The following is a 22,388-nucleotide window of genomic DNA, read 5'->3' as shown; positions in this document are numbered from 1 at the left end:
TGTATGTATATATATGTATATACAGTGTGTAAATGTGTATATATATGTGTGTGTGTGTATATATGTGTGTGTAAATATGTGTGTGTGTATGTATATATATGTATATACAGTGTGTAAATGTGTATATATATGTGTGTGTATGTATATATGTGTGTGTAAATATGTGTGTGTGTATGTATATATATGTATATACAGTGTGTAAATGTGTATATATATGTGTGTGTGTGTGTATCTATATATGTATGTGTGTAAATGTGTGTGGATATATATGTGTGTGTATATGTATATGTGTGTATATATATATATATATATATATATATGTATATACAATATATGTGTGTAAATGTATATGAGTGTGTGTGTATGCATATGTGTGTCTATATATGTGTGTGTGGTTGAGCTTGAGAATGTGTGTGTGCATATATATATATATATATATATGGTTGTGTGTCTTCAAGGCATTTCTGACGCATGGCAACCCTGTCCTGGGCTTTATTGGCAGGATTTCCTCTGGGTTCATAAAATGGTGCCCCTTATTTAAAAGAAAATTGGCAGAATCATGGTTTGCTTTTAGGATTTTTAGCAATGCATATATATAAATGTGTGTGTGTGAATATATATATATATATATATAGAGAGAGAGAGAGTTGTGCACCTTCAAGTCATTTCTGACTTGCAGTGACCCTAAGGGGGACCTATAATGGGGTTTTGTTGGCAAGATTTGTTCAGAGGAGTTTTGCCATGGCCATCCCCTGAGGCTGAGAGAGTGTGACTTGTGGGTTTCGTGACACACACATATATAATATTGCCAAATTGTGGGTGGTTTAATATGTGGGATATTGAGGACCATCTGTATTTGACAAGAAGAGATGGTGAGGGAGGGTTAGTCTTGATATAGCGAGGGGGAAAAGGATAATAGGAGAAGAAATGTTTATGGATGAGCCCTTGGGCCATTTCAAAATAACACTAAAACACACTATAAAATCCTATAGGAATTCTATAGCAATTAGAAAAGAACTAAAGTGTGATAATAGCTATTTTCTCCCCCAAATTTTTCTTAAATGGGATGGTTTGTTTATTTTTATTGATTTTAAACCCTCTTCTGTGTCGTTTGTACTTCATACATTGGCAAAAGGGTTGGGCTTTTGTATTCCCATTTCGGGAGAAGGGTCCATAGTTCAGTGGCAGAGAGCATGCTTTGCATGCAGACGTTTCCACTTTCATTTCCTGGCATTTCAAGTGGCAAGGGCCACTCCGGCGATGGATGCGAAAGCCTCTCTTCCTCTGTGTGGCTCTCTGAGTAGATAATCCTGGGCTATATAGACAAATGGGTCTAAGGTAACCTCCTATCCAGTATCATCCAATAAGGGGTTCTTGTTCCTTATGCCAAATTAAAGTTAGTGTGCGTTGTGATACGCTTTATTGCTAATGGTGTCATGCATTATATGGCCCCAAAAAGTGTGATCTTACATACTTGATGTTCTGTGCCTTCAAGTTGTTTCTTAAGATGAGCCTATCATGGAGTTATCCATCCTTAATACAACATATTTGGGTTAAGGACATGTATCAAGGATAGATAACTGAGGCCCCATATAGACAGGCCAAAATAAAGCTGCTTCGGGCCACTTTGGAGGTACGCTGTTTAAATGATGCATGTGTCCTAAGAGTCCAGAAGCTGCACCAAAGCTGCGCTCTGGTCTTTAGGACTGGAGCATGGCTTTGGCCTGGCTTCCGGACTCTTAGGATGCATGCCTCATTTAAATAGCATACCTCCAAAGTGTCCATAAGCAGCTTTATTTTGGCCTGTCTGTATGGGGCCTGAGCTACTTTTTAGTTAACTTTATGGTCATAACGTATGCAACCTCCCCTATATCCAAAATTGCATCCTTTAATATGTAACAGACTTCTCTCTCTGTCTCTTTTAGCAATTGTTTTGTTAGTCTATGCTTCACTGTTGATAACCTTTCTGATTTCAGACAAAGTACACCTTGATAGATGAGCAAGACATTCCACTTGTGGAGAGTTATTCTTTTGAGGTAAGAGTCCCAGCCCTTTTTCCTCTTACATTAATGGCCTGTTAGTATGCTTATTGCTTCAGTATCATGTGGCCTTCCAAATATTGCTGGATTGTAATTCCAAGCATCCCTATAGCTATATTGGTTAAGGGCGGCTGGGATTTGCAGTGCAGCAAAACCTTTGCAGTTCCCATCCTTTTCTCGTTTAAGTAGTTGTGCCTGAGCTAGTTTTCAAGTGCACTAATTCAACCAAAGAAGCTGTGGTCCTCAGTTTGCAAGACCAGAGGAGAAGAATTGACGACTGGTGCATTTGGAAGTCTCTTGTTTATCAGGTTGCTATAAACTGAACTAGGCTCTGTGGCAAATAATAACAAATTTGCCCCTCTATACTTGCCCTCTGCAAGCAGAGGAAAGATGTGAGGGAGCAGCATCTATAGGAACATGATTTTGCGACAGGCCCTTTTGGGGATGGAGACTTAGGTTGTATACTTCCTTAGCTGCAACATTTGCAAAAATCAAAGTAGACTGAGGCTTTAGATTCACTTTGTCTGCTTTCAGCTACTGCCTGCCTCTTGTCCCATCTTTGCTTCTCAGCATAAATAAGTGACTCTTTATCTTTTGAGGCATGTTAGCTATTCTATATATACTATAAACTCCCTTAAATAGCTATATTAGGTCTGCTGAATCACTTGGATTAACATATGTTGACTTACTGTTTAACAATTGATTGAATGGGTCCACTCTGTTTGAGACCAACTGTTGGATTTAGGCCATAATGTATATTATTAGAGCAAAGATACGCAAAGGGATCTCACAGCACCTTTGAGACTAGCCTTGAGAAAGAAGTTGTGGCATGAACTTTCGTAGAATTGGCCTACTTCCTCAAATGCAACAAGTCTACAAAAACTCATGCTACAACTTCATTTGCACAGTTAGTCTCAAAGATGCTGCAAGATCCCTTTGCATACTGATGTTCCAGACTAACCCAGCCATGCCTCTGAAATTTCTGTCATTCAGATGCTTAGGTTAGTGATTCTCACACTGTTTTTGAGGATCAAACATTTTGGACTTCAAGGTCCCATAATTTCTGACCATTGGCCAAGCTGGCTGTGTCTTCTGGGAGCTGAAGTCGAAAATGCTTTGAGAACCACTGCTTTAGGTAACATGTTAAAACCATATTATTTCACTAGGCTTTTATCTGAACATTTTTGTGTTGTTTCTGTTAGTATTTCCTTTTATAGGACATTACATTTCTCTGTTAGGCTTCAGGCTTAATTGGGTGCTATTGTGTTAGCATTGTGAGTTGCAAACAAAAAAGTCTAAAGCAAGCCAACAAAACAGTCTAAATAATACATAAACTGGTGTACTCTTTTTCTTTGGCCAGGCTCGAATGGAGGTTGATGCTGATGGAAATGGTGCTAGAATATTTGCTTTTGCTTTTGACAAAAACCGAGGAAGGGGGTTTGGACGCCTGCTGCATGAGTTACTGTGGTAGGTATTGCTTTGCAAAGGAAACAGAAATACAGGTTTCCAGACAGGTGAAATGTGTCTGTATATACCTTTCAGAGCTACATTCTGTGATGTTTTTAGATAAAGTGAGAGCTGTGTTACACTTCTGTATCCCCTGTTCTCCTTTTCTGCTTTATGACTTTTAAAAACCACTGTTTAAATGTACAAAGCTGCTTTGTATCAAGTCTGTTTTGCTCATTGTTGTCTACAATAGAGATGTGGAAATGCAGCCTCTCTCCATTTAAAAGAGATGGATGTTTTGGAACTCCCTATTTGGCTGGCAATAATCTTGCCTCCTCCAAGACCATGGTGATTGGGGCTTGCTGGGTCTGTAGACTGGGGCCATGTCACACTTTCCCAACCCCTGGGCTTTGCTACTAAGCTATGCAGAGCTTTGAGAACTCAGGATCAGCACCTCGAACAGGGCCTGGAAATTGCCAATACCCTTCAACTCTTTTAAGCTAACAGGATATGCTCCTGAGATATGTCTTGTCTGAAATCCAGGCAGCTGCATTTTGCATCTCCTACAGTTCTATCTTCACTGGCAGCCTACGTTATGTTAGATCAAACAGGCAGTTATTGGACTGACAAGAAATGTCTAGACACACCCTTGAGAGCCAAAAACCTGCAAGTGATTTGTTTGTTAATTGTTTTTTCCAGGGAGAGACACCGGGGAGGCATTGCTCCAGGCTTTCAAGTGGTGCATCTCAACGCAGTGACTGTGGACAACCGTCTGGATAATCTGAGATTGGTTCCATGGGGCTGGAGACCCAAAGCTGAAGAAATCTCTAGCAAACAAAGGTAATTCCTCACTAACGAAGAGTTACACATGGGAGGAGTGAAAGGAGCTAGAAACTGGACAGCATCTTGATTTGTTACTCAGCATACTACCTTGGCTGTCTTTTTTTTTTTAATGGGCTTTGCATCAGGAAAACAGTGGTACTAACCTGACTGTGGACCCTTTGTCCTGATCTTAAACAAGAGACACTTGAGTTTGAAGGCACAGAGTGTGGTTCTTGATAGCTAGTCAGAAGTGGAAGAGTGGAACAAGTGGAGGTTGCTACTTCTTGTCTGGTAGTAAATAGTAGCTGTACTTTTAGGTGTGTTTATCTTGGGCTCGCTGTGAAGGCTTTCTTTTGTCATGTGAACTGAGTGCTTATTAACAGAAATCTTGTTCACTAAGTAGCGAGAGTTTTTTCCTTGTCTTGGGTATGGAACCTATTTATACCGAAGTTATAGTAAAGCAGTATCTGATCCATAGATTAAATAAATTCATAGTGAGTTAAGAAGAAAAGGAGAATTTTAAAATTCTGGCCGCAAACTGTACAGCTACCAAGACCTCTCATTCAACAACAAGCATTCAATGCAGTTTATATACTCAGTTGATACTGAGCATGTTACTTTTTGAGTAAAAATAAACAGAATACGGTGAAAGCTTTCTTGAGGCAAAGCAGTGAAGGATGAGCATGTATTGATATGGGTTGTGTTTTGACTTTTGTTAATAGTATCTAATCATTTGGTTAGCAAGTCATTAATTTGCTGTTTGTTTTATGAAAGGGAACAAAGCTTATACTGGCTGGCGATACAACAGCTTCCCACAGACCCCATAGAAGAGCAGTTTCCTGTGCTGAATGTAACACGCTACTACAATGCTAACGGGGATGTGGTGGAAGAAGAGGAGAGCTCATGCACATACTACGAATGTCACTACCCTCCCTGCACAATGATTGAGAAACAGGTGAGTTCAAAACCAGAAGCAAAATAATAGATAAGACTCCTGCCTCTCTTTCCTGGTTCTAAGACTGAATTCTTAACATTCCCTTGCAAGGAATTACTCTGTGCTGTCTAACCTAAATAATTGTCTAGGCCATTGACCACCAAACTTCAGACATTTCCCAATGGTTTTCTCCCCCATTCTGTGAAGTACAATTGGTTTCGTGCAACAGTTCTTCTTAGATTAAGCCTTCATCCTTTCCCTTGGTGTAATCTAGAGGCTGCTTCAAATCTGCTTTCCTAGCTCACTGTTTTTCTGTTGGGGGAGGAGGACTGGGGTGGCAGCCCAGAATGAATAGAGTGGTTTAAATGTTGTTGAATTAACAGCACCTATAGAGTATACATAAGTCACCTGAAAAGGTATTTCTGTAAACTAGATCTCCTCAGTCTACATCTTTTATTTGGCAGACAGGTTTGAAGGTAGAGTAGAAATAAGTCCAGAGAGCACAAGTCAGTGATAAGCCACTGACTTTGACTGCACAGAGTCCCAATCCATCAACATCACTAGGTTGGGCGGTGAAAGGGTCTTCTCTTAAGAGAGTGGTTGCAGTTCATCTTAACGAATACTGAAGTATGTGGACCAATTGTCTGACATGACATAAAGCAGTTTCCTATGTTTCTGAAGCATTAGTATAGGCCATGATGGGAAGAAATGGACAGCTCGATTCTTTATATATCTGCTCAGAAATATGTCCAACTGAATTAGAAATGTGCACATTAAACTGTGGGTGGGAGAAAACAGCTTGCAAATAGTCATAAATAAGAATTGCAGCTTTTGAAATAGTATTTAACTTTTGTAAGAGAGGTTTCACCTCTGGGGAATTGCCGTATACATTGCATATATGTATCCTGTGGCCTGCCTGCCTTCCAAGATGAATCAGGTGGCATGTGTAAGATTCCTAGATGGTGCTGACCAGACTTCCTTGGCTCCAGCAAGGCTGTTGTATCATATTCTCCGAGGCCATTTCCTGACACTACCTTAGATCTTTTGTTTGGCTTGTTTGGGGGATGCTTCTCTAGGGCCCTGGAAGGGAATACTGATTCTTGTCCCGTGCTCCTCTCTCCAGTTACGCGAATTTAACATCTGTGGGCGGTGCCAGGTCGCACGGTACTGTGGCTCGCAGTGCCAGCAGAAAGACTGGCCGGCTCACAAGAAGCACTGTCGGGAGAAGAAGCGAGTCTTCCAGCAAGAGCTTGGACCAGAGCGATGACCGGCTAACCGAGGCCTTAGCCACACATGGGGCACCTTCTCAGAGGGTGAGGGGAGGTGCCTGCTTTGCACAGACTGCTCACTTGAAGCCAGAGGCACTGACAACGAGGAAAAAACAAAAACAGATTACAAACCAACCCCTGTGATGCTTGAGGAAAGGGACTGGTTCTCCCCTTCCAGTGTTAGTCTCAAGCAAAAAGACTACTGTGGGAGCTCTCCTGGCCGGAAGCTTCCTGTTATTTATATGTTAATATGTTTGTAAAGTTGTGTACAGGGTTTTCTTTTTTGTTAGCAGTTCTCTTATATAGGACTCATTTACTGTAATGTTCAGGTGAGAACACATTGTTGGTTGAAATAACTGTCTTGTAGCGAAAGCTTTTCCTCCCGCTGTGGCTGGGAGAGGGCCAGGGGAGCTAGCTCAGACATCAGCAGTTAATCTGAACAACTCTGCATGGAAGTTGTGTTTTCAAGTAAAGGATTGGAATGGATTGGCTGCCTTTTTACTTTGAGCCAGCGTGGCTGATTTGTCCTATCTTCCCCCGTGCAACCTTTCCCCACTGCCTCCAAAGGGATCAAAACAGTTGACCTGCTGAGATTTAAACTACCTCTTGTCAAATTTCTTAGCAATCTCTTTATTTATAGTGGCTGCCACAGCACCCATCGTTGCTGTCTTAGTCTCTGATGATCTTTGCACCGCTTCTTAAAGAACCATGAAAAGTAGGGATGAGAGTGCTGGCGATCTTCCATGAACAAAAGCATGGGACATGGATGGGTGACTTAAAATGAGGAGGGGGCCATCCCAAGGCAGTCCATACTGCCATGTCTAATACTAAATTTAGTCTGCTCCAGATGCTTGGCTGTGTGATATAACTACCTCCTTCAGCCTCTGACGTCAAAATCTCTGAAAGAATGCTTTCCTTATATCTACCATCTTGGAGATGTAAGGTCTGCAAAGTTAGTGGAAGACATTGTTCCCAGGGATAGGAAACCTTTAGACCTGGCTTGGAAAACAACTCCTGCAGTTCCTTATTATTTGCCATGGTGGCTATGATTTCTGGGAGGGGAAGTCCAACAATATCTGGGGGGGCCAAACAATTTTACTTTGTGGCCTTGGGGCTCCAAAGCTTGTGTGTTCTGTAGGAAATATAAGTTGTTGTTTTTTTTTTTAAATAAAGAAAATGATACACAAACTAGCTTTTGGTGACCAAAGTACCTAGAATTAGTGGTCCTCGCCCTGGGCCAGCAAAACGCAGCCAACTGTTAAAGCCAATAGCAAAAGTGAACCTTCAAGACTAGGTATATGGAACGTTCATTTTGCAGATGGAGAGTTAAGAGAAAGCGCACTCAAAACTTCGTGGGGCTTTCAGTTAAAAAGGAAAGTTCAAGCTGTGTATGACAACTTGAGCCCTCCCTTTCCAAATCTCATTCAGATTTAAGGGACTTTGGATTGATGTTAGCAGCCTACGCTGTCATGAAGCGACTGGTGGAGGTTGCTCCTTCTGTGTTTGCTCCAAGGCAGACTAATTTCCTGCATCCAAGCAAGAAGGCTGTGCTGTGCCACAACTACAAGGCATGCATATCTGCTCCTAATCTGGAACTGAGTCAGGAAAGTCAGTTTGTTTTTCAATAGAAATCCCTGCATCTCCGTTTGCCTTTTAACCTAGGTACAATAAAGCCAAAGCCAAAATAGTAACTAAATTTGGCCATTTCCTTTGAGGGTACGGGGAAACTTAGCCTGTAATAGTAATGTAAAACTGATTACAGACTAGGAACCATGCATAGTAATTTAGACGCTGGTGACTGTGGCCAAGAGTTCTCTATATAAGAGGGGTTCATCCTGAGCCTATTTTCCAGTGCTTGCTTCACAAAATAAAGGAAATCCTTGATTTTCACTTTGGCATACATGAATCAAATGAGATTCTGGGGTTTGCCTGCCTTCACTCTTAAGAAATTGAGGAAGATGTCAGTTTTCAAATCCTGAGGAAATCTGCTGCTGGGACCCAAATAGGTGCTTGTCTGTTGTTATATATCCATCCTTCCTCTAGTGCTCACCTCTTATTCTCTCACACACTCCCATTTACCAGGTTCTTTGTTTCAAACTGGAAATGTGCATTAGCTTGTCTTCCCAAGCAGTTTACACCAAAGTACTCCCACCTCATGTGTATTTACAAGTGACTTTATTGCTTGAGCCAATAAATAGTGGCATAGGTATACATATCTATGGGGGTCATGACATTTTCAAAGCTTTGCCTGCTCTGGCGGCTCTCACAAGGGACGAGAAAAACCCACTATTGCATTCTTGCTTATAGCTTTACTTGGGTTTGCTTGTATCCTTAAAATTGTGGTGTGTGAATGGGAGAAGCAGGCACTAAATGTTATATTGGCTAAATCTGGAGAGCGACTACTGGGCTATCAGTATGCAAAGGGATCTTGTAGCACCTTTGAGACTTAACTGTGTGAAAGAAGTGGCATAAGCTTTCGTAGACTTGGGTCCAAAACACACTGCAGAAATAATCCAGTTTGAGACTGCTTCAACTGCCCTGGCTCAGGGAGTCTTGGCAATTGTAGTTTATTGTGGTACCAAAGCGCTCTGACAGAGAAGGCAAAATGTATCACAAAACTAGTTTCCAGAGTCCTCTAGCATAGAGCCAGGGCAGTATAAGCAGTCTCAAACTGAATTATTTCTACAGTGTGTTTTGCACCTTGGTCTACTTTCTCAGATGCAGACCAGCTCTACGAAACGGATGCAACAATTTCTTTTGCTACAAGATCCCTTTGCCTATTGATATTCCTGACCCACATGGCTATGCCTTGGTATCTGCTGGGATTTGGTTCCAGGACCCCCTGTGGATACTAAAATCTGTGAATATTCAAGTACTATTAAATACAGTGTCATAGTAACATGGTGGCCCTTATATAAAATGGCAAAATCAAGATTTGCTTTTTGGGATTTATATATTTTAATAATATTTCCAAGTCATGGATGCTTGGATCCGTTGAGACAAATAAGGCCAACTGTACAAATAACTGCTTTTGAATGAATTTCATCAATCAAAGGCAATGTCACAATAATCTCTGTAATACACAGTTCATTGCCCTGGTCCAGGAGGAGGAATGTCTTAAATAAATGGCCCTATTCCCCTGAAAACCTAGCCAATAGAAATGTATGGCTACAAGTTGCCTGTAGACCAGTGGTCCCCAAACTGTGTCCTTTAAGAGATTTTGCACTTCAGCTTCCTAAACCTTTAGCCATGTTACCAATAGTCTGGGATTCTGTGTCCAAAATCCCTTAAAGAGCACAGTTTTGGGGTCCATTGCTCTAGGCTTATGGTGACCCTATTAATTTAATAGGGTTTTCATAGCCAAGGGACACTCAGAGATCATTTGCTCTTGCCTCCCTCTGAAATTTAACATTAAGTGCCTGCTATTCCTATTCCTCTCATGCAAATACAGTGGGACCTTGGTATCTGCTGGGGTTTGGCTGCAGGACCCTCCTGTGGTTACTAACATCTGCAGATAGTCAGGTCCCATTAAACACAGTAGCATAGTATAAAGAAGCCCCTTATCTAAAATGGCAAAATCAAAGTTTGCTTTGGGATATTTATATTTTTAAAAACATATTTTCAAGCTTTGGCTAGTTGAATCGGAGGATACGGAAGACCGACTGTATTAACCAGGCCTGACCCTGTTTAGCTTCCAATCTGAGATTAGAGGGGTCCGGTGCCTTGAGGGCATGTAGCACCAGAGATCAAGAATAGCCCAACTATTAGGGTGAGGCGGATGCTTCATGTGGCTGGAGTAACATTGGAGGAGAGCTGTTTGCCACGCAGCATCGCTCCCTAAGCATTTAGGCAACCAGATGTCCTCCTTTTCCAGGGCATTTCAACTTTATGTCCAGGAGGAATTTTACAACGTCCTCCATTTTTTTGAGCATGATGGAAGAGGCATGCATTGAAATTTATGGGAAGGTGTTTAGCTTTTTATTTCGTAGTGCCCTCCGTTTTGCGGTGCCTTGTCCTTTGAGGTGAGTCCTTTGAGCTGCCTGTCCCATTCTTGTGTTGAAGAAACATTCAATAGTTAGCAGCTTTTGCATGTGGAATGGGATATTATCTTTGCCCCAGGCAGTGTAATATCTTGGGCCAGTCCTGCTAGATTGAACAACATTTCCTTTGGGTCATTTCTTCCAAGCATGGCGTAATGGTTCCCTGAGCTACAAGCTGGAGACCGGGGTTCAAATCCTCCTCTCAGCCATGGAAACACACTTGGGGTGACTGGGCAAGTCATATAGTCTCAGAAAGGCAAATCCCCCTCTGAACAAACCCTGCCCAGATAGGGTTGCCATAAGTCAGAAATGACTTGATGAAGGCACGCCACATCTCTAGAGGTGCATCTACACTGCAGAAGTAATGCAGCTCAACACCACTTTAACTGCCATGGCTCAGTCCTGCAAAATCCTGGGATTTGTAGTTTTGTGGAGCACCAGCACTGGCAGAGATGGCTTGCAAAACTACAAAACCCAGAACTTTTGTACCTTATGATTATGAAAGCCACCACCAATAGTCTCTATAACAAACCAGAAATGGGGGACCCTCATCCCCTGCCTCCTGTTGCTGGACTCTGATTCCCATTAAGTCTCATTAGCTGAAGGATAATGGGAGCTGTAGTTCAGGGAAAACCCCTCAAAACCCTATTTATTCATTTTTAATTCAACTCCTGAAACCCATTTCGATAACATCTCAGGAGCTATATTCGGTGTGTGTGTGCTGTGTGTATATGTGTGTGTAAATATACATAAAATGTGTGTGTATACATACATACATACAGTGTGTGTGTGTATGTTTGTATGTGTATACTGTGTGTATATACAGTATATATATAATGTGCATATATACCACACACACATATATAATGTGTGTATATGTGTGTATGAGTATATGTATATATGTGTGTGTGTATATATATAATATGCATATATATATATATATATATATATAGTGTGTATATATATTTATGTATACAAATATGTGTATTATGTGTGTGTGTGTATATATAGATATGTGTACAGTATACACACACACACATATATATATGGTCCCAAGAGTCATAGTCCAACACACAAGTTCACCACACCACACTGGCTTTGAATTTTTTGAATATATATAATTTATATATATATATAAAGTTGGAACCAGTGTGACATATAGTGATCTGAGTGTTGGACTCTGGAGACCAGGGTTCAAATCCCCACTCAGCCATAGAAACCCACTGTGTGGCCCTTGAGTTCAAGTCACACTCTCTCAGCCTCAGAGGAACCCTCTGAAGAAACTTGCCAAGGAAAACCCCATAATACGGCCGCCATAAGCCAGAAACGCCCTCAAAATCCTTTATTATCATCGTTAATAACCCGTTTTGGCTCCGTTTTTAACACTTTTTTCTGTCTCTCTTCTATGGAATTCTGGGAGCTGGAGTTTGTCGTGGGCCCAACAAACTCCAACTCCCAGAATTCCATAGCGAAGAGACAGAAAAAGAGAGCGGGGTTAAAAACGGTTTTTGCAGCCCCTCTCTTGCTAAAAAAACTGCCCAAAACTTAGGGCGGCCACAAAGAGCAAAATAAGGCACACAATAAACAACAACAACAACAACTATTTATTGGGTTCAGCTTCTCCTCGAAGCCCTGAGGCCTCTTCCTTTTGAGGCCTACTACTTTCATTTTCATGAGGGGGAAAGGGCGCCCTCTCGTGGCTACTCTAGAGCACTGCAGCCAGTCTGGATGGAGCCAGAGATGGAGCCAGGATTAGACCCAGCTCCAGAGATCCCTTCCTCCTCCCAGGGCTGCCCTTAGAGGCCCATTGGGCAGCAAAGCCTATTAAACATACAATTCCTTTATATCTATATATGTCTATATCTTTAAAGGACCCTTCCCTCTGCTTCTGCTGCAGGACCAGAGAGAAGAAGGATGATGGGTTCGCTGCTCCTGGCGCCCTTCGCGATGCAGCCTTCTTGGCTTTGGACTATATTTCCCATCATCCCCCGGAGGGCTCCAGGATGCTGGGCATTTCCAGAAAGGAGCTCAAGGGAGGGGCCAAGGAGGGCCTCTGCATGACCTGGGGATGATGGGAAGCGTCCTCCGACCCTCCTCTTGAAAGGCTCCAGGGCAGAGAATGGAGGCCTTGAAACCTCCCCGACATTCTGGGCGTGATGAGGATGATGGGAAGTGTCCTCCAAGACCCCTAGCATCGACATTCAAGTCACCAACCCTGGGAATGGGGATGATGGGTCCTGCAGTTCAAGAGGCCTGCTGCTCCCCCTGAACCCTGAGGAGCTTGACAAGGACTGCAAGGTCCCTAGGCATGGCTTTTGGACTGCAATTCCCATCATCACCCCCTGGGAAAACATGGCCGGCCCGCCCCTGAGGGCCAGAGGATGATAGGAATTTCATCCCCAAGTCTAGTTCTGCGTCGCCTGGGGATGATGGGAAGTGTCCAGCTCGGGGCTCTGGAGCCGCCCAGGCCCCCTGGACATTGGCACAGAGGGTGGGTCAGTCCCTGGCAAAGGATTGAGAGTTGCTGCATGGCCCTTGCCTTGGGCTCTCTCTCTTCCAGCTCTAGCCCCAAAGCCCAAGTCCTGGCCAGGAAGGGGGCGAGCCAGGCGTCCTCCTTTCCCCCGGACACGTCCTCCGAGGCATGCATTCCACTTGGAGCATGGCTTGATGGAAAGGAGGAGGCGGGGCGCCAAGATGGCGGCCCCTGAAGTGGGAGGGAATGGAAGGGAGGAGCTGGAAGGAAGGAAGGAGCCATGGCGGCTCCGTTTCTCCTCAGGGAGCCGTGAGGGGAAGGAGCAGGCCTTGGCCTTCCTGGGGGCTCCTCCTTTTCCCCCTCAGAGGCCTGGAAAGGAACGAGGTTAGCATCATGGAGGCCTCAGAGGCAGCCTGGCTCCATTTGCAGAGACTGGTTTCTTTCAAGTTCTTGGTCTTGGTGTTGTTATTACTATTGTGTGCTTATGGCGACCCTATTATTGTGTTTTTGTTTCTTGGCAAGGTTTCTTCAAAGTGTGGTTTGCCATAGCCTCTGAGGCTGAGAGAGTGTGGCTTAGACTGGGTTTCCATTGATCCTGAGGGAGAACCATCATGGGGTTTTCCTGGCAAGGTTTCTTCCCAGAGGGGTTTGCCATGGCCTTCCTCTGAGGCTGAGAGACTTGTGTGGCTTCCCTATTAGGGTCACCCAAAACGGGTTGACATGGTGAGTCTGGATTTGGACCTTGCCAAATGCCATGGCTCCATCTTAGAAAACCCTGGGATTTGTAGTTTTGTGAAGCACCAGCACTGAAACTCCAACTCCCAGAATTCCATAGCAAGAGAGCCAGGCAGCAAGTTAAAGCGGTGCCAAAGTCACAAGAGCCAGACCTGCGTAGCATGGAGCTGCCACAGTACTTTTTAAAGTCTGCTGTGGTTGTGCGCCTTTGAGTTGTTTCTGACTTATGGCAGCCCTAAGGCACACCTATCCTGGGGTTTTCTTGGCAAGGTTTCTCCAAAGGGGAGCTTGCCATGGCATTCCTCTGGGGCTGAGAGAGTGTGACTTGCCCAAGGTTTCAGGGCTAAGCGGGGATTCAAACTGGACTAGATGCACTGTTTTCCAGTGCAACTCTGCCAGAAGTTGACCATAGAGTTGTGCTGGAGGACCTAGAGGTTCCTAGAGAGAACACTTCTCCAGGCATTTGTAGGTCCTCCAGGATGTTTCTATGCTCAACCTCTGGCAGATAGTGACAACAGAGTTGCACTGGAAGACCTGCAGATCCCTAGAAAGGTGTTCTCTCAGGTCTAAAGGATAGTGGCTTTTTTATTTGCCCTTTCCCCACATCCAAGCATGGATTTTAAGAGGGGAAAAGATCACTCCTTCACGCCTTCCCTGCGTTGTGTGTCGGTTGGTAGGTATGCTTGCTTGGGGAGATTAAGGAGAGCAGCTTATGTACACTATTTCGAGCCACAGTTGTGTGTGTGTGTCTCTGCATGGGGCTTTTTGTGCGCTTGGTGTGGGATGCCTGTCAAAATGAAGGTAGGTGTTTTCAAAGAGAGATGTCTTTAATTGGTTTTTGTGGGGTTTTGGGGCTATGTGGCCATGCTCTAGAAGGGTTTCTTCCTGACGTTTCGCCAGCATTTGTAGCTTTGGCATCTTCGGAGAATGCATTCCCTGAAGATGCCAAAGCCACAGATGCTGGCGAAATGTCAGGAAGAAACCCTTCTAGGCCATGGCCACATAGCCCAATAAACCCACAAAAAACTAATTTATTCACTTCTTTTTTTTAGCCAGAAACAGGGAGGTATGGAAGAGTTGAGGGTCACAGAAACAGTCTTGGGACATCCTTTACCCATTCCTAAAACTAAATTGCTAGTGCATTGTGAGTGTTCTTTCTTAATTCATAATTTCAGGCGCTTATTAACCCTTTCATTCCTCTGCTTGCCTTTCTTCCTTCTAGACCAAGAAAATGCTCTGACATGGCTGTGCAGTGCAAGACTCAGACCCTGCAGGTGGTCAACACAGAATACAGTGCTGATGCTGTGGAATGGTGCCCTGTGGATGGCTGGCACAGCATCCTTGCATGTGGCACCTACCAGCTGAAGAAACCTTCCAGCAAGGTAAGTGGAAGCTCTTCCAAGAGATTCAGGCTGCATTTGAACTGCAGAAAGAATGCAGTTTGACACCACTTTAACTGCCATGGCTCATTGCTATGGGACCCTCAGTTTTGTAGTTAGTTGTGGCGCTAGAGCTCTCTGACAGAGGCTGCTATATTTCTCACAAAACTACAAATCTCAGATTGGGTAAAATGAAACAATTACTCCAGTTATAGTTTTTAATTCTGCTTCCTGTTGCAGCCTGGTGAAAGCCCTGATGAAAACAATGAGCCTCATGTGCGTCTGGGCCGCCTATATGTCTACTACTTTGAAGAACAACCTTTCACACCATTGACTGAGGTCCAAAGGCTGGAAATGGCTGCTATACTGGACATTAAATGGTAGTGCTGGAAGCAGATGCTGACACCTAAATGTTTTTTTCTGTATGTTCTGCAGTAAAGTTGTAGAATTACAGGTTTTTAGGACCTACTTGATTAGCAAATGTTAATTAAGCCCCAATTTTGGAGTGGCTTAGATTGGAAGCTATCATAATCCAGTGCAACCAACACAAAATTCCTATCATCGTATATAATGCTTAAGTGAATTAACCCCAGTCATCCCACCCACCCCTTTCCCTTCCTAAAGAAAGTGTTCAGGGGTTCTCTTGGGCTTCTACTGAACTCTTTTATCTATTCCTTTTCAAGGTGCCATGCTCCTATTGCAGAGCATCCTGTTCTAGGCATTGCAAATGCCAAGGGAGCAGTGGAGCTCTCCCGCTTGATAGGACGTGAGGTATGTGGACAAGTAGTGAGCCATAGACATTCAAAGCATTTATGTTTACAAAGTGGAGGAAGCTTAACAAATTGTCTCTGTGTGGCCACTGAGTTTTAGCTTGGGTGCATTTTCCTGCTAGGAAAAGTAAAATGGTTGGATGGGGTGAATTCTCCTGATCCAAACATGAAATCATTTGGCATTCTCTGGGAACAAAGTCTTTAAACCCCGGAATAACTGGAGAGGTGTCTACTAGGAAAAGAAAGAGAGGAATAGAAATACAAAAGTTGGTTGGTGAAAAGATGGCTACAAAAATGATGTAAGGGTGCAAAAAAGAAAAGTCCTTTCTTATGCATGGGAACTAGTGTATGACTAGTGTCCTTAGTAATACTCAGTGTAATATTCTAATGTCTACATAGAAATAAGACCAAATGTGTTCAGTGTGTGTGTATTATTGAAGAAAACATACTTTCTTAATCATGGTGGTCACAAATATTCTTTCATAAAACTTTTATAGACACCCAGCTGGGCTTTTTAACCGATGCTAAATCAGATATTCCTCCTTGAGTCTGTCTGACTTTGATCAGTTTTCTTTTCTCTTCAGTAGAAAAAGAGCTGCAGACTGGAAACGCTGTGCAGTGTTAACCTGGGAGATGAATGCCTTGCTTTGTCTCTGGACTGGTCGACAGGACGGGAGCAACGGTGAGCAGATGCCAGAAAGCTGGACATTGGCATGGTGGGTGGGGACTTATTGATCCTGCTGTATTTCAGGAGCTGAACAAATGTCCATGAGGCTTCCATGGACTTGTGATATTCCATCCCTGCTGCAACTTTGTGTCTGGCAGCCCATTCCAGTTGTTGTCTGAGGACATCAACAGCCTTGATGTGTTTTGGTAGCTTGTACACATATCCGTTGAGTTTATGTTTTATGTGCTTATGGGGATGGCAGTGGTGCACCCAACGTACAAGGTCCAGGACTAATTTGTATGATCACATGTATTGCCAGTCCTCTATTCTGCCTCTTCTGTGCTTTTTCACTGAGCAACACAAGACTGAGATTTTCTCCCATATGTAAGCAGACATCACAAAGAGAGCCATGTGTCCTTACTATTTGCTATTACTTCTTGCAGAGGCCGCCCTCTACAACTGGTCAGCAGTGATTCCAAAGGGAGGCTGAGCTTGCTGTCCATTGACGAATCTGCTCCATCTGTACACATCTTGGAACAATGGAAGGCACATGACTTTGAGGCCTGGATTGCTGCATTTAACTACTGGAATACAAGTATTATGTATTCAGGTCTGTATTTAGATCTCTAGTGGATATTGTGGGTCCCCGTTTTAGAATTACCATTGGTGACAGCCCCTTTTCTGGTGACAGGTATCTTTAATTTGTCCATGGTGCCTGAAGTACGCAACAGCAGTTCAATCAGATTTCTTGAACTCAACTTCTCACCTTCCTCTTTTTTAAAAAATAAAATAAAATACCTAGTTTTTGTCCTTGATCATTGTTTATTCTTAAGACCATGACAAAAAGTGAATTGATATTTGGGAGGGGCTAAGTGCTTAGAGAAGAAGGGCTAACCTCTTAGCCAAACTATCATCCATTCCCCTTAGCACCTATTTCATATCTGTCTCATTTTTCCCTTATGGGAAAATCAGAAAGAGGAGCAAACGTCCCATTTTACTTTCATAAAATACATTGCAAAATATATGAATAGACTACGCTGGCATTGTTTGATTGACTTATGTGCTTTCTGGACTGACTTAAGGTCACAGTCATCTCCATCCAAATTTATAGGAAGGAAAGGAGCCAAGGTAGAACAGGCTGAAGGTCCATCTCATGCAGCATCTAGTTTCCCAGTGTCCAGTTAGTTGGTTCCTGGAAACCTTCTGTTAAAAGCATAGTGCTAGACACAGCTGCCTCTTAGCTTCACCAGTGTCCTGTTTGTTTCAGGGGGAGATGACTGCAAGTTACGAGGCTGGGACACCCGAAGTAGCCCAAGGGCTCCTATCTTCAATAGTGAGGGGTAAATATTAGCCTGTTGGCACGATCTTCAGAGAATTCAGACTGGTGAGGCCTGATGATCTTTCTGGAAGTCTCATCTTTGACTTATATTGCATTGCAGGCATTCAATGGGTGTGTGCAGTATCCAGTGCCACCCGCTCCAGGAGAATCTGCTGGCCACAGGAAGGTAAGTTCCTTGTATGTCACCTCTATATCCACAATGGACAAGTGCTAGAGAGACTGGCGACTTGGCGATGGATCAGAAGCTGTGGCATCCCATAGACAGCACTTTGAGTGTCTCAAAAAGAATGGGGTTCAGGTTGAAGGTTGGCCACAGACTGTTTTGGGAACCTTGGCAGTTTTGGAGGGGTTTGCTAAGTTACAAAGCTTTGAAAAGCCACCTGTAGCACATCCCTGAGGCATGTCCTATTTTTCCAGCTATGATGAACATGTCCTTTTGTGGGACACCCGGAATATGAAGCAGCCATTGACAGACACCCATGTGCAGGGCGGAGTTTGGAGGTTAAAATGGCATCCAAAACAGAAGCATTTACTGCTGGCAGCCTGCATGGACAATGGCTTCAAAATCCTTGATTGCCAAGGCATTATGGGTGAGTGTTTTGACCTTTGGAGTTAGCATAGAAGGTGTGAGAAGTCATCCCCTTATGGCCATAAGGAGATGTATGTTTCTATTAAGCTGGGTATATAAACAAATTAAGTTTACAATTGTAAATTGTAAGTTTTACAATGTTACTTTAATACAATAGCACTGTGGAAAGGTGGTTTAAAACTGAAATATTGCTGCCATTGTTGTAAGAGTTATCACTAATTAGGTTATCTATCTACTTTCTGCCTATTAGTGGAGAACAAAGAGAAATGCGCTGTTCTTTCATCCTACACCTTGCACAACTCCTTGGCCTATGGAGCAGACTGGTCAAGACTGTTCTTGAAGGATCCCTCGGTGCTGTCTACAGCAATGCCGGTAGTTCATATGGATCAAGGCGATGGAACTGTGGATCTTAAAGTACAGAACCTCAAGATAGTTTACGAATCCCCCACCGCCACTTTTGATGTGCTGCTAGATGAGGAGGATCGTTCACCGGTGTCCTCAGTCCAAGCAGAAGGAAGCAGCAACCTGGAAGGATCAAGTGTTGACGGGAAAGGTTCAGGCACCAAAGCGTGTGGCGAAACTGGGTCACATAAAGCCCACAAAGAGACCAGCCTTCTGGCCACATGTTCCTTTTACGACAGTGCCCTACATGTGTGGAAATGGCAAACTAGCCAGGCTGCTACCCCATTGTCCTGAACGTACCATCAGTATTGATTTAGGTTGCCACTTTATCAGCCTTTCTTCTTGGCAGACCTTTTAAGCACTGGAGGGAAAGGTAGGTGCTGAGTGGCGTTGGGGCCATCCCAGGTCGAAATTAATTCCTAAGCCAGGTTTCCAGCTTTATTCCTCTTTTTTGTTGGCGTGTATATTCAAAGTGTGAACTTTTATTCAGAATTTGAGAAAGTACTAAGGGTATTTGGGTAGATTTTCCCCTCTTCTTGCTTTTTGGCTTTCTTTATGTCTTACAGATTATAATTACTACATTTTAGCTGCTCTGCTGCCTTTTAATTAATAATTTCATTTCCACTAAATAATAATAAATAATAAATACATTATTTATTTATATCCCACCCAATCATGAAGAGCAGTAAGAAAAATACATCACAATAACAATAGAATAAAAATAACATAGCAAATTACAATAACAGCAAGAAGAATGCATAGCAAATAACAATAATAAAAACTGCATAACAATTAACAGATCAAATCAATACAATTCAAAATTAATCCCCAGAATACATAGCAAATAACAATAACAAAAAATAACAACAAATCATAATAGCAATAAATAGCAAAAAACTGACAATGTCTAACTCTCTCCTGGCAGCAGAAAGACAACCCTTTCTGTTGGCCTAGGTAGCTGGGCGGCTGGTGTAGGGAGATGGGACCCGTTTCCTGAGATCTCTAACAGACGGATGAGATGATGCTGAGCGTTAAGCAATTCTTGTGAGAATTGGGTGTTTCTTGCATAAGTTTCCTTAAGAATGTAACACTGACATTGCAACTGCAGGCATTCTTGGTACCAACACTCTGCCCCATTCCTAGCCGGGTTTGAGCCTGGCCCCTGGCCCTCTGATGTTATCCGGCTGGCCGCCTCCGCCTCAGACCTCCACACGCCCGTTGCCTGGGCCGCAGCCATTGGAAGCTGGCTTTACTCCTGATGGCCACTTTGAAACTTGCTTTACTCCTGATGGCCACTTTGGAAACCACTCAGGTACTTCAGGGATGCATTGCTGAGCTGATGCTTTCCTCTTCCCCTTGCCTGCTCTTCCTTGCTGCAGAAACAAGACTGGCTAAGATTTTTTTATTCCACAATAATTCCTTCATCTCTGATATAAACCTTTTTATTCCTTTTTTGGCCTTTCTAAACCAGTCTGTTCCAGCAAGGAAGACCAACTGTATGACCAGTCCCACTTCTGTTGGGAACTCAGCTTTTTTGTAGATACCTTTCTTCAAACACCAGCTTCAAGTAAGTTAGGCATGTGGCTTACGATTTGCTTCGTTGTTCACAAGCCACTTAATGGCTGGATTCCCTGATTCTAAGCAAACGCTTGAAGGTGAGGAAAGAATCAAAATACGTGGATAGTGTCATAGTCTGACTCTTTTTGAGGAAAGGTAGAGTCCCAGCCTCTATAGGTCTGGGATTCCTTTTAATGTGCTGCTCCTGAGCAGTTTGGATTTTCATTGTTATGTCTCTTTTATATCACTGAATAAAGAACACCAGCAACTGTCAGTATTCATAGCGAGGATACGTTCCTGAAACCCAGGTGCAAATTCCTCAGTGCTGCAGAAGTCCTTCCTGAAAGGCAAGATTTGTAGTTTTGAGACTCTACAGTGCCACCTTGGAGGGCATTTATGTACAAATGTGCACATTAGTATGGTAAAGATCTTTCATTAAAAACATTTTGACCTTTCTAAAGCATGAATGATAACTGTCTTTGCTTACAACTTCTGTACAGTATTTCACTTTTCCTTTGGGCAGGGGACTTGAGTTACTGTGTGCATGAAAAGTTACATTAGCAGTGCTGTGTACCCTTGAAAGCTAAGCAGGATCCACCCTGGCTAGCACTTCAATGGGAGACCACCAATAAATACCAGGTGCAGTAGGGCTGTATTATAGTTGGAGGAACATGCCTAAGATAACCCTATGAAATCCATGGAGTCACCATTAGGCTACTTGAAGGTGTACATGCATACAGTGTCACACAGCATAAGTCAATGTGTTAGGCATTAATGTGTTAAGCATTAATCTTCAAACTTGCTTGAAAAGGCAGAGATGTCCTTTTCATCTAGAAGTGAACTCAGTTGTGCTTAGAAGTGTGAACCAATACTGAAGGATCCTGGAAGCATCAAATCCGCTCACCCGTTTTAAATGCAAAGCCACAGTTCTGTCCAGAAACAGAATGAGCCTCAACATCTGAAAAGCTATCATAGGCCCCATACAGACAGGGCAAAATAAAGCTGCTTTGAGTCACTTTGGAGGTATGGTGTTTCAATGATACATGCGTCCTAAGAGTCCAGAAGCCACACCAAAGCCATGCTCCAGTCCTAAGGACTGGAGTGCATCTTTGGTGCAGCTTCCAGACTCTTAGGACACATGCATCATTGAAACACTGTATCTCCAAAGTGACTTGAAGCAGCTTTATTTCGGCTGTCTGTATAGGGCCATAGGCCCCATACAGACAGGGCAAAATAATGCTGCTTCGGGTCACTTTGGAAGTATGGTGTTTAAATGATGCATACATATTAAGAGTGCAGAAGTTGTGCCAAAGTCCTTAGGACTGGAGCGTGGCTTTGGCACGGCTTCCTGCCTCTTAGGACGCATGCATCATTTAAACAGCATACCTCCAAAGTGACCCGAAGCAGCTTTATTTTGGCCTGTCTGTATGGGGCCTTACTTTACAAAATGCGATGAAGGTATTACACTCTGCTTCCTTAACCTTGAATGTCCGCTGCATCACTCAGGATTCCCAGAACTATACTTTGCAGAAGGCAAGTTAAACTGCTCGGCCGACCTGCGTTCCCAACCTTCCTATAAGAAGGAATACCATCCTTACTATCGTCCCCATTTTCAAGATGGCTTTAATTCCACCTCCTTTCCAACATATCCCACCCCCGACACTTCCTCAGTGCTGTCTGGACACAGATGTGGGATTATGTGGTCTCTGTACACTTTTGCTCAGCTGAATTAGAAGCGACTTGGATTCAAAGGTACAGCCGTGTTAGTCTGCAGAGAGATCTTGTGGCACCTTTGACTCACTGAAAGGAAGCATGAGCTTTTGCAGCCTTCAGTCTACTTCCTGAGATGGAGTTTGTTGTGGGCCCAGAGCGGAGCAAAGCTCACAACAAACTCCATCTCAGGAAGTAGTCTGACGGCTGCAAAAGCT

At 43.3% G+C, this 22,388-nt stretch overlaps 2 protein-coding genes across 3 annotated transcripts in view; both read left to right on the top strand.

Annotated features, from left to right (window-relative positions):
• LOC149308083 (zinc finger MYND domain-containing protein 19) overlaps window positions 1–6,995 on the top strand; it is an 8,596-nt gene extending 1,601 nt beyond the window's left edge. Inside the window, exons 2-6 of the mRNA XM_089535050.1 lie at window positions 1,977–2,036; window positions 3,400–3,506; window positions 4,185–4,325; window positions 5,082–5,262; window positions 6,365–6,995. Of these exons, the coding sequence (XP_089391176.1) occupies window positions 1,977–2,036; window positions 3,400–3,506; window positions 4,185–4,325; window positions 5,082–5,262; window positions 6,365–6,508 (633 nt within the window). The 3' untranslated portion in view covers window positions 6,509–6,995. The remainder of the gene's footprint in view (window positions 1–1,976; window positions 2,037–3,399; window positions 3,507–4,184; window positions 4,326–5,081; window positions 5,263–6,364) is intronic.
• Window positions 6,996–12,829: 5,834 nt separating this feature from the next.
• On the top strand, window positions 12,830–20,920 carry LOC149308082 (diphthine methyltransferase-like). Of its 2 annotated transcripts, none has more exons than XM_089535049.1 (10): window positions 12,830–12,847; window positions 14,980–15,139; window positions 15,377–15,516; window positions 15,820–15,907; window positions 16,494–16,588; window positions 17,017–17,183; window positions 17,841–17,913; window positions 18,013–18,078; window positions 18,330–18,502; window positions 18,752–20,920. In XM_089535049.1, exons 2-10 carry the CDS (start codon window positions 14,999–15,001, stop codon window positions 19,195–19,197), a joined length of 1,389 nt encoding a protein of 462 aa, XP_089391175.1. In that variant the 5' UTR covers window positions 12,830–12,847; window positions 14,980–14,998; the 3' UTR covers window positions 19,198–20,920. The 2 variants fall into 2 exon arrangements, with proteins under 2 accessions (XP_089391175.1, XP_089391174.1); XM_089535048.1 differs by lacking the exon at window positions 12,830–12,847 and adding an exon at window positions 13,184–13,406.
• Window positions 20,921–22,388: the final 1,468 nt, after the last annotated feature.

The sequence above is a fragment of the Sceloporus occidentalis genome, unplaced genomic scaffold (genome assembly GCF_023333645.1).
Source record: "Sceloporus occidentalis isolate IW3139 unplaced genomic scaffold, rSceOcc1.0.p SCAF_8, whole genome shotgun sequence".
NCBI classification, from domain to species: Eukaryota; Metazoa; Chordata; class Lepidosauria; order Squamata; family Phrynosomatidae; genus Sceloporus; species Sceloporus occidentalis.
The sequence above is the reverse complement of the archived record's forward strand: the minus strand, read 5'-3'. Positions and strand labels throughout refer to the sequence as shown.

What these genes read in the sequence shown, in the direction of transcription:
- LOC149308082 (XM_089535049.1), top strand. Translation starts at nt 14,999, where the DNA reads ATGGCTGTGCAGTGCAAGACTCAGACCCTGCAGGTGGTCAACACAGAA. An exon ending in TGAAGAAACCTTCCAGCAAG is followed by an intron (nt 15,140 to 15,376) that starts GTAAGTGGAAGC and finishes TTCCTGTTGCAG; the next exon opens with CCTGGTGAAAGCCCTGATGA. An exon ending in CCCGCTTGATAGGACGTGAG is followed by an intron (nt 15,908 to 16,493) that starts GTATGTGGACAA and finishes TCTCTTCAGTAG; the next exon opens with AAAAAGAGCTGCAGACTGGA.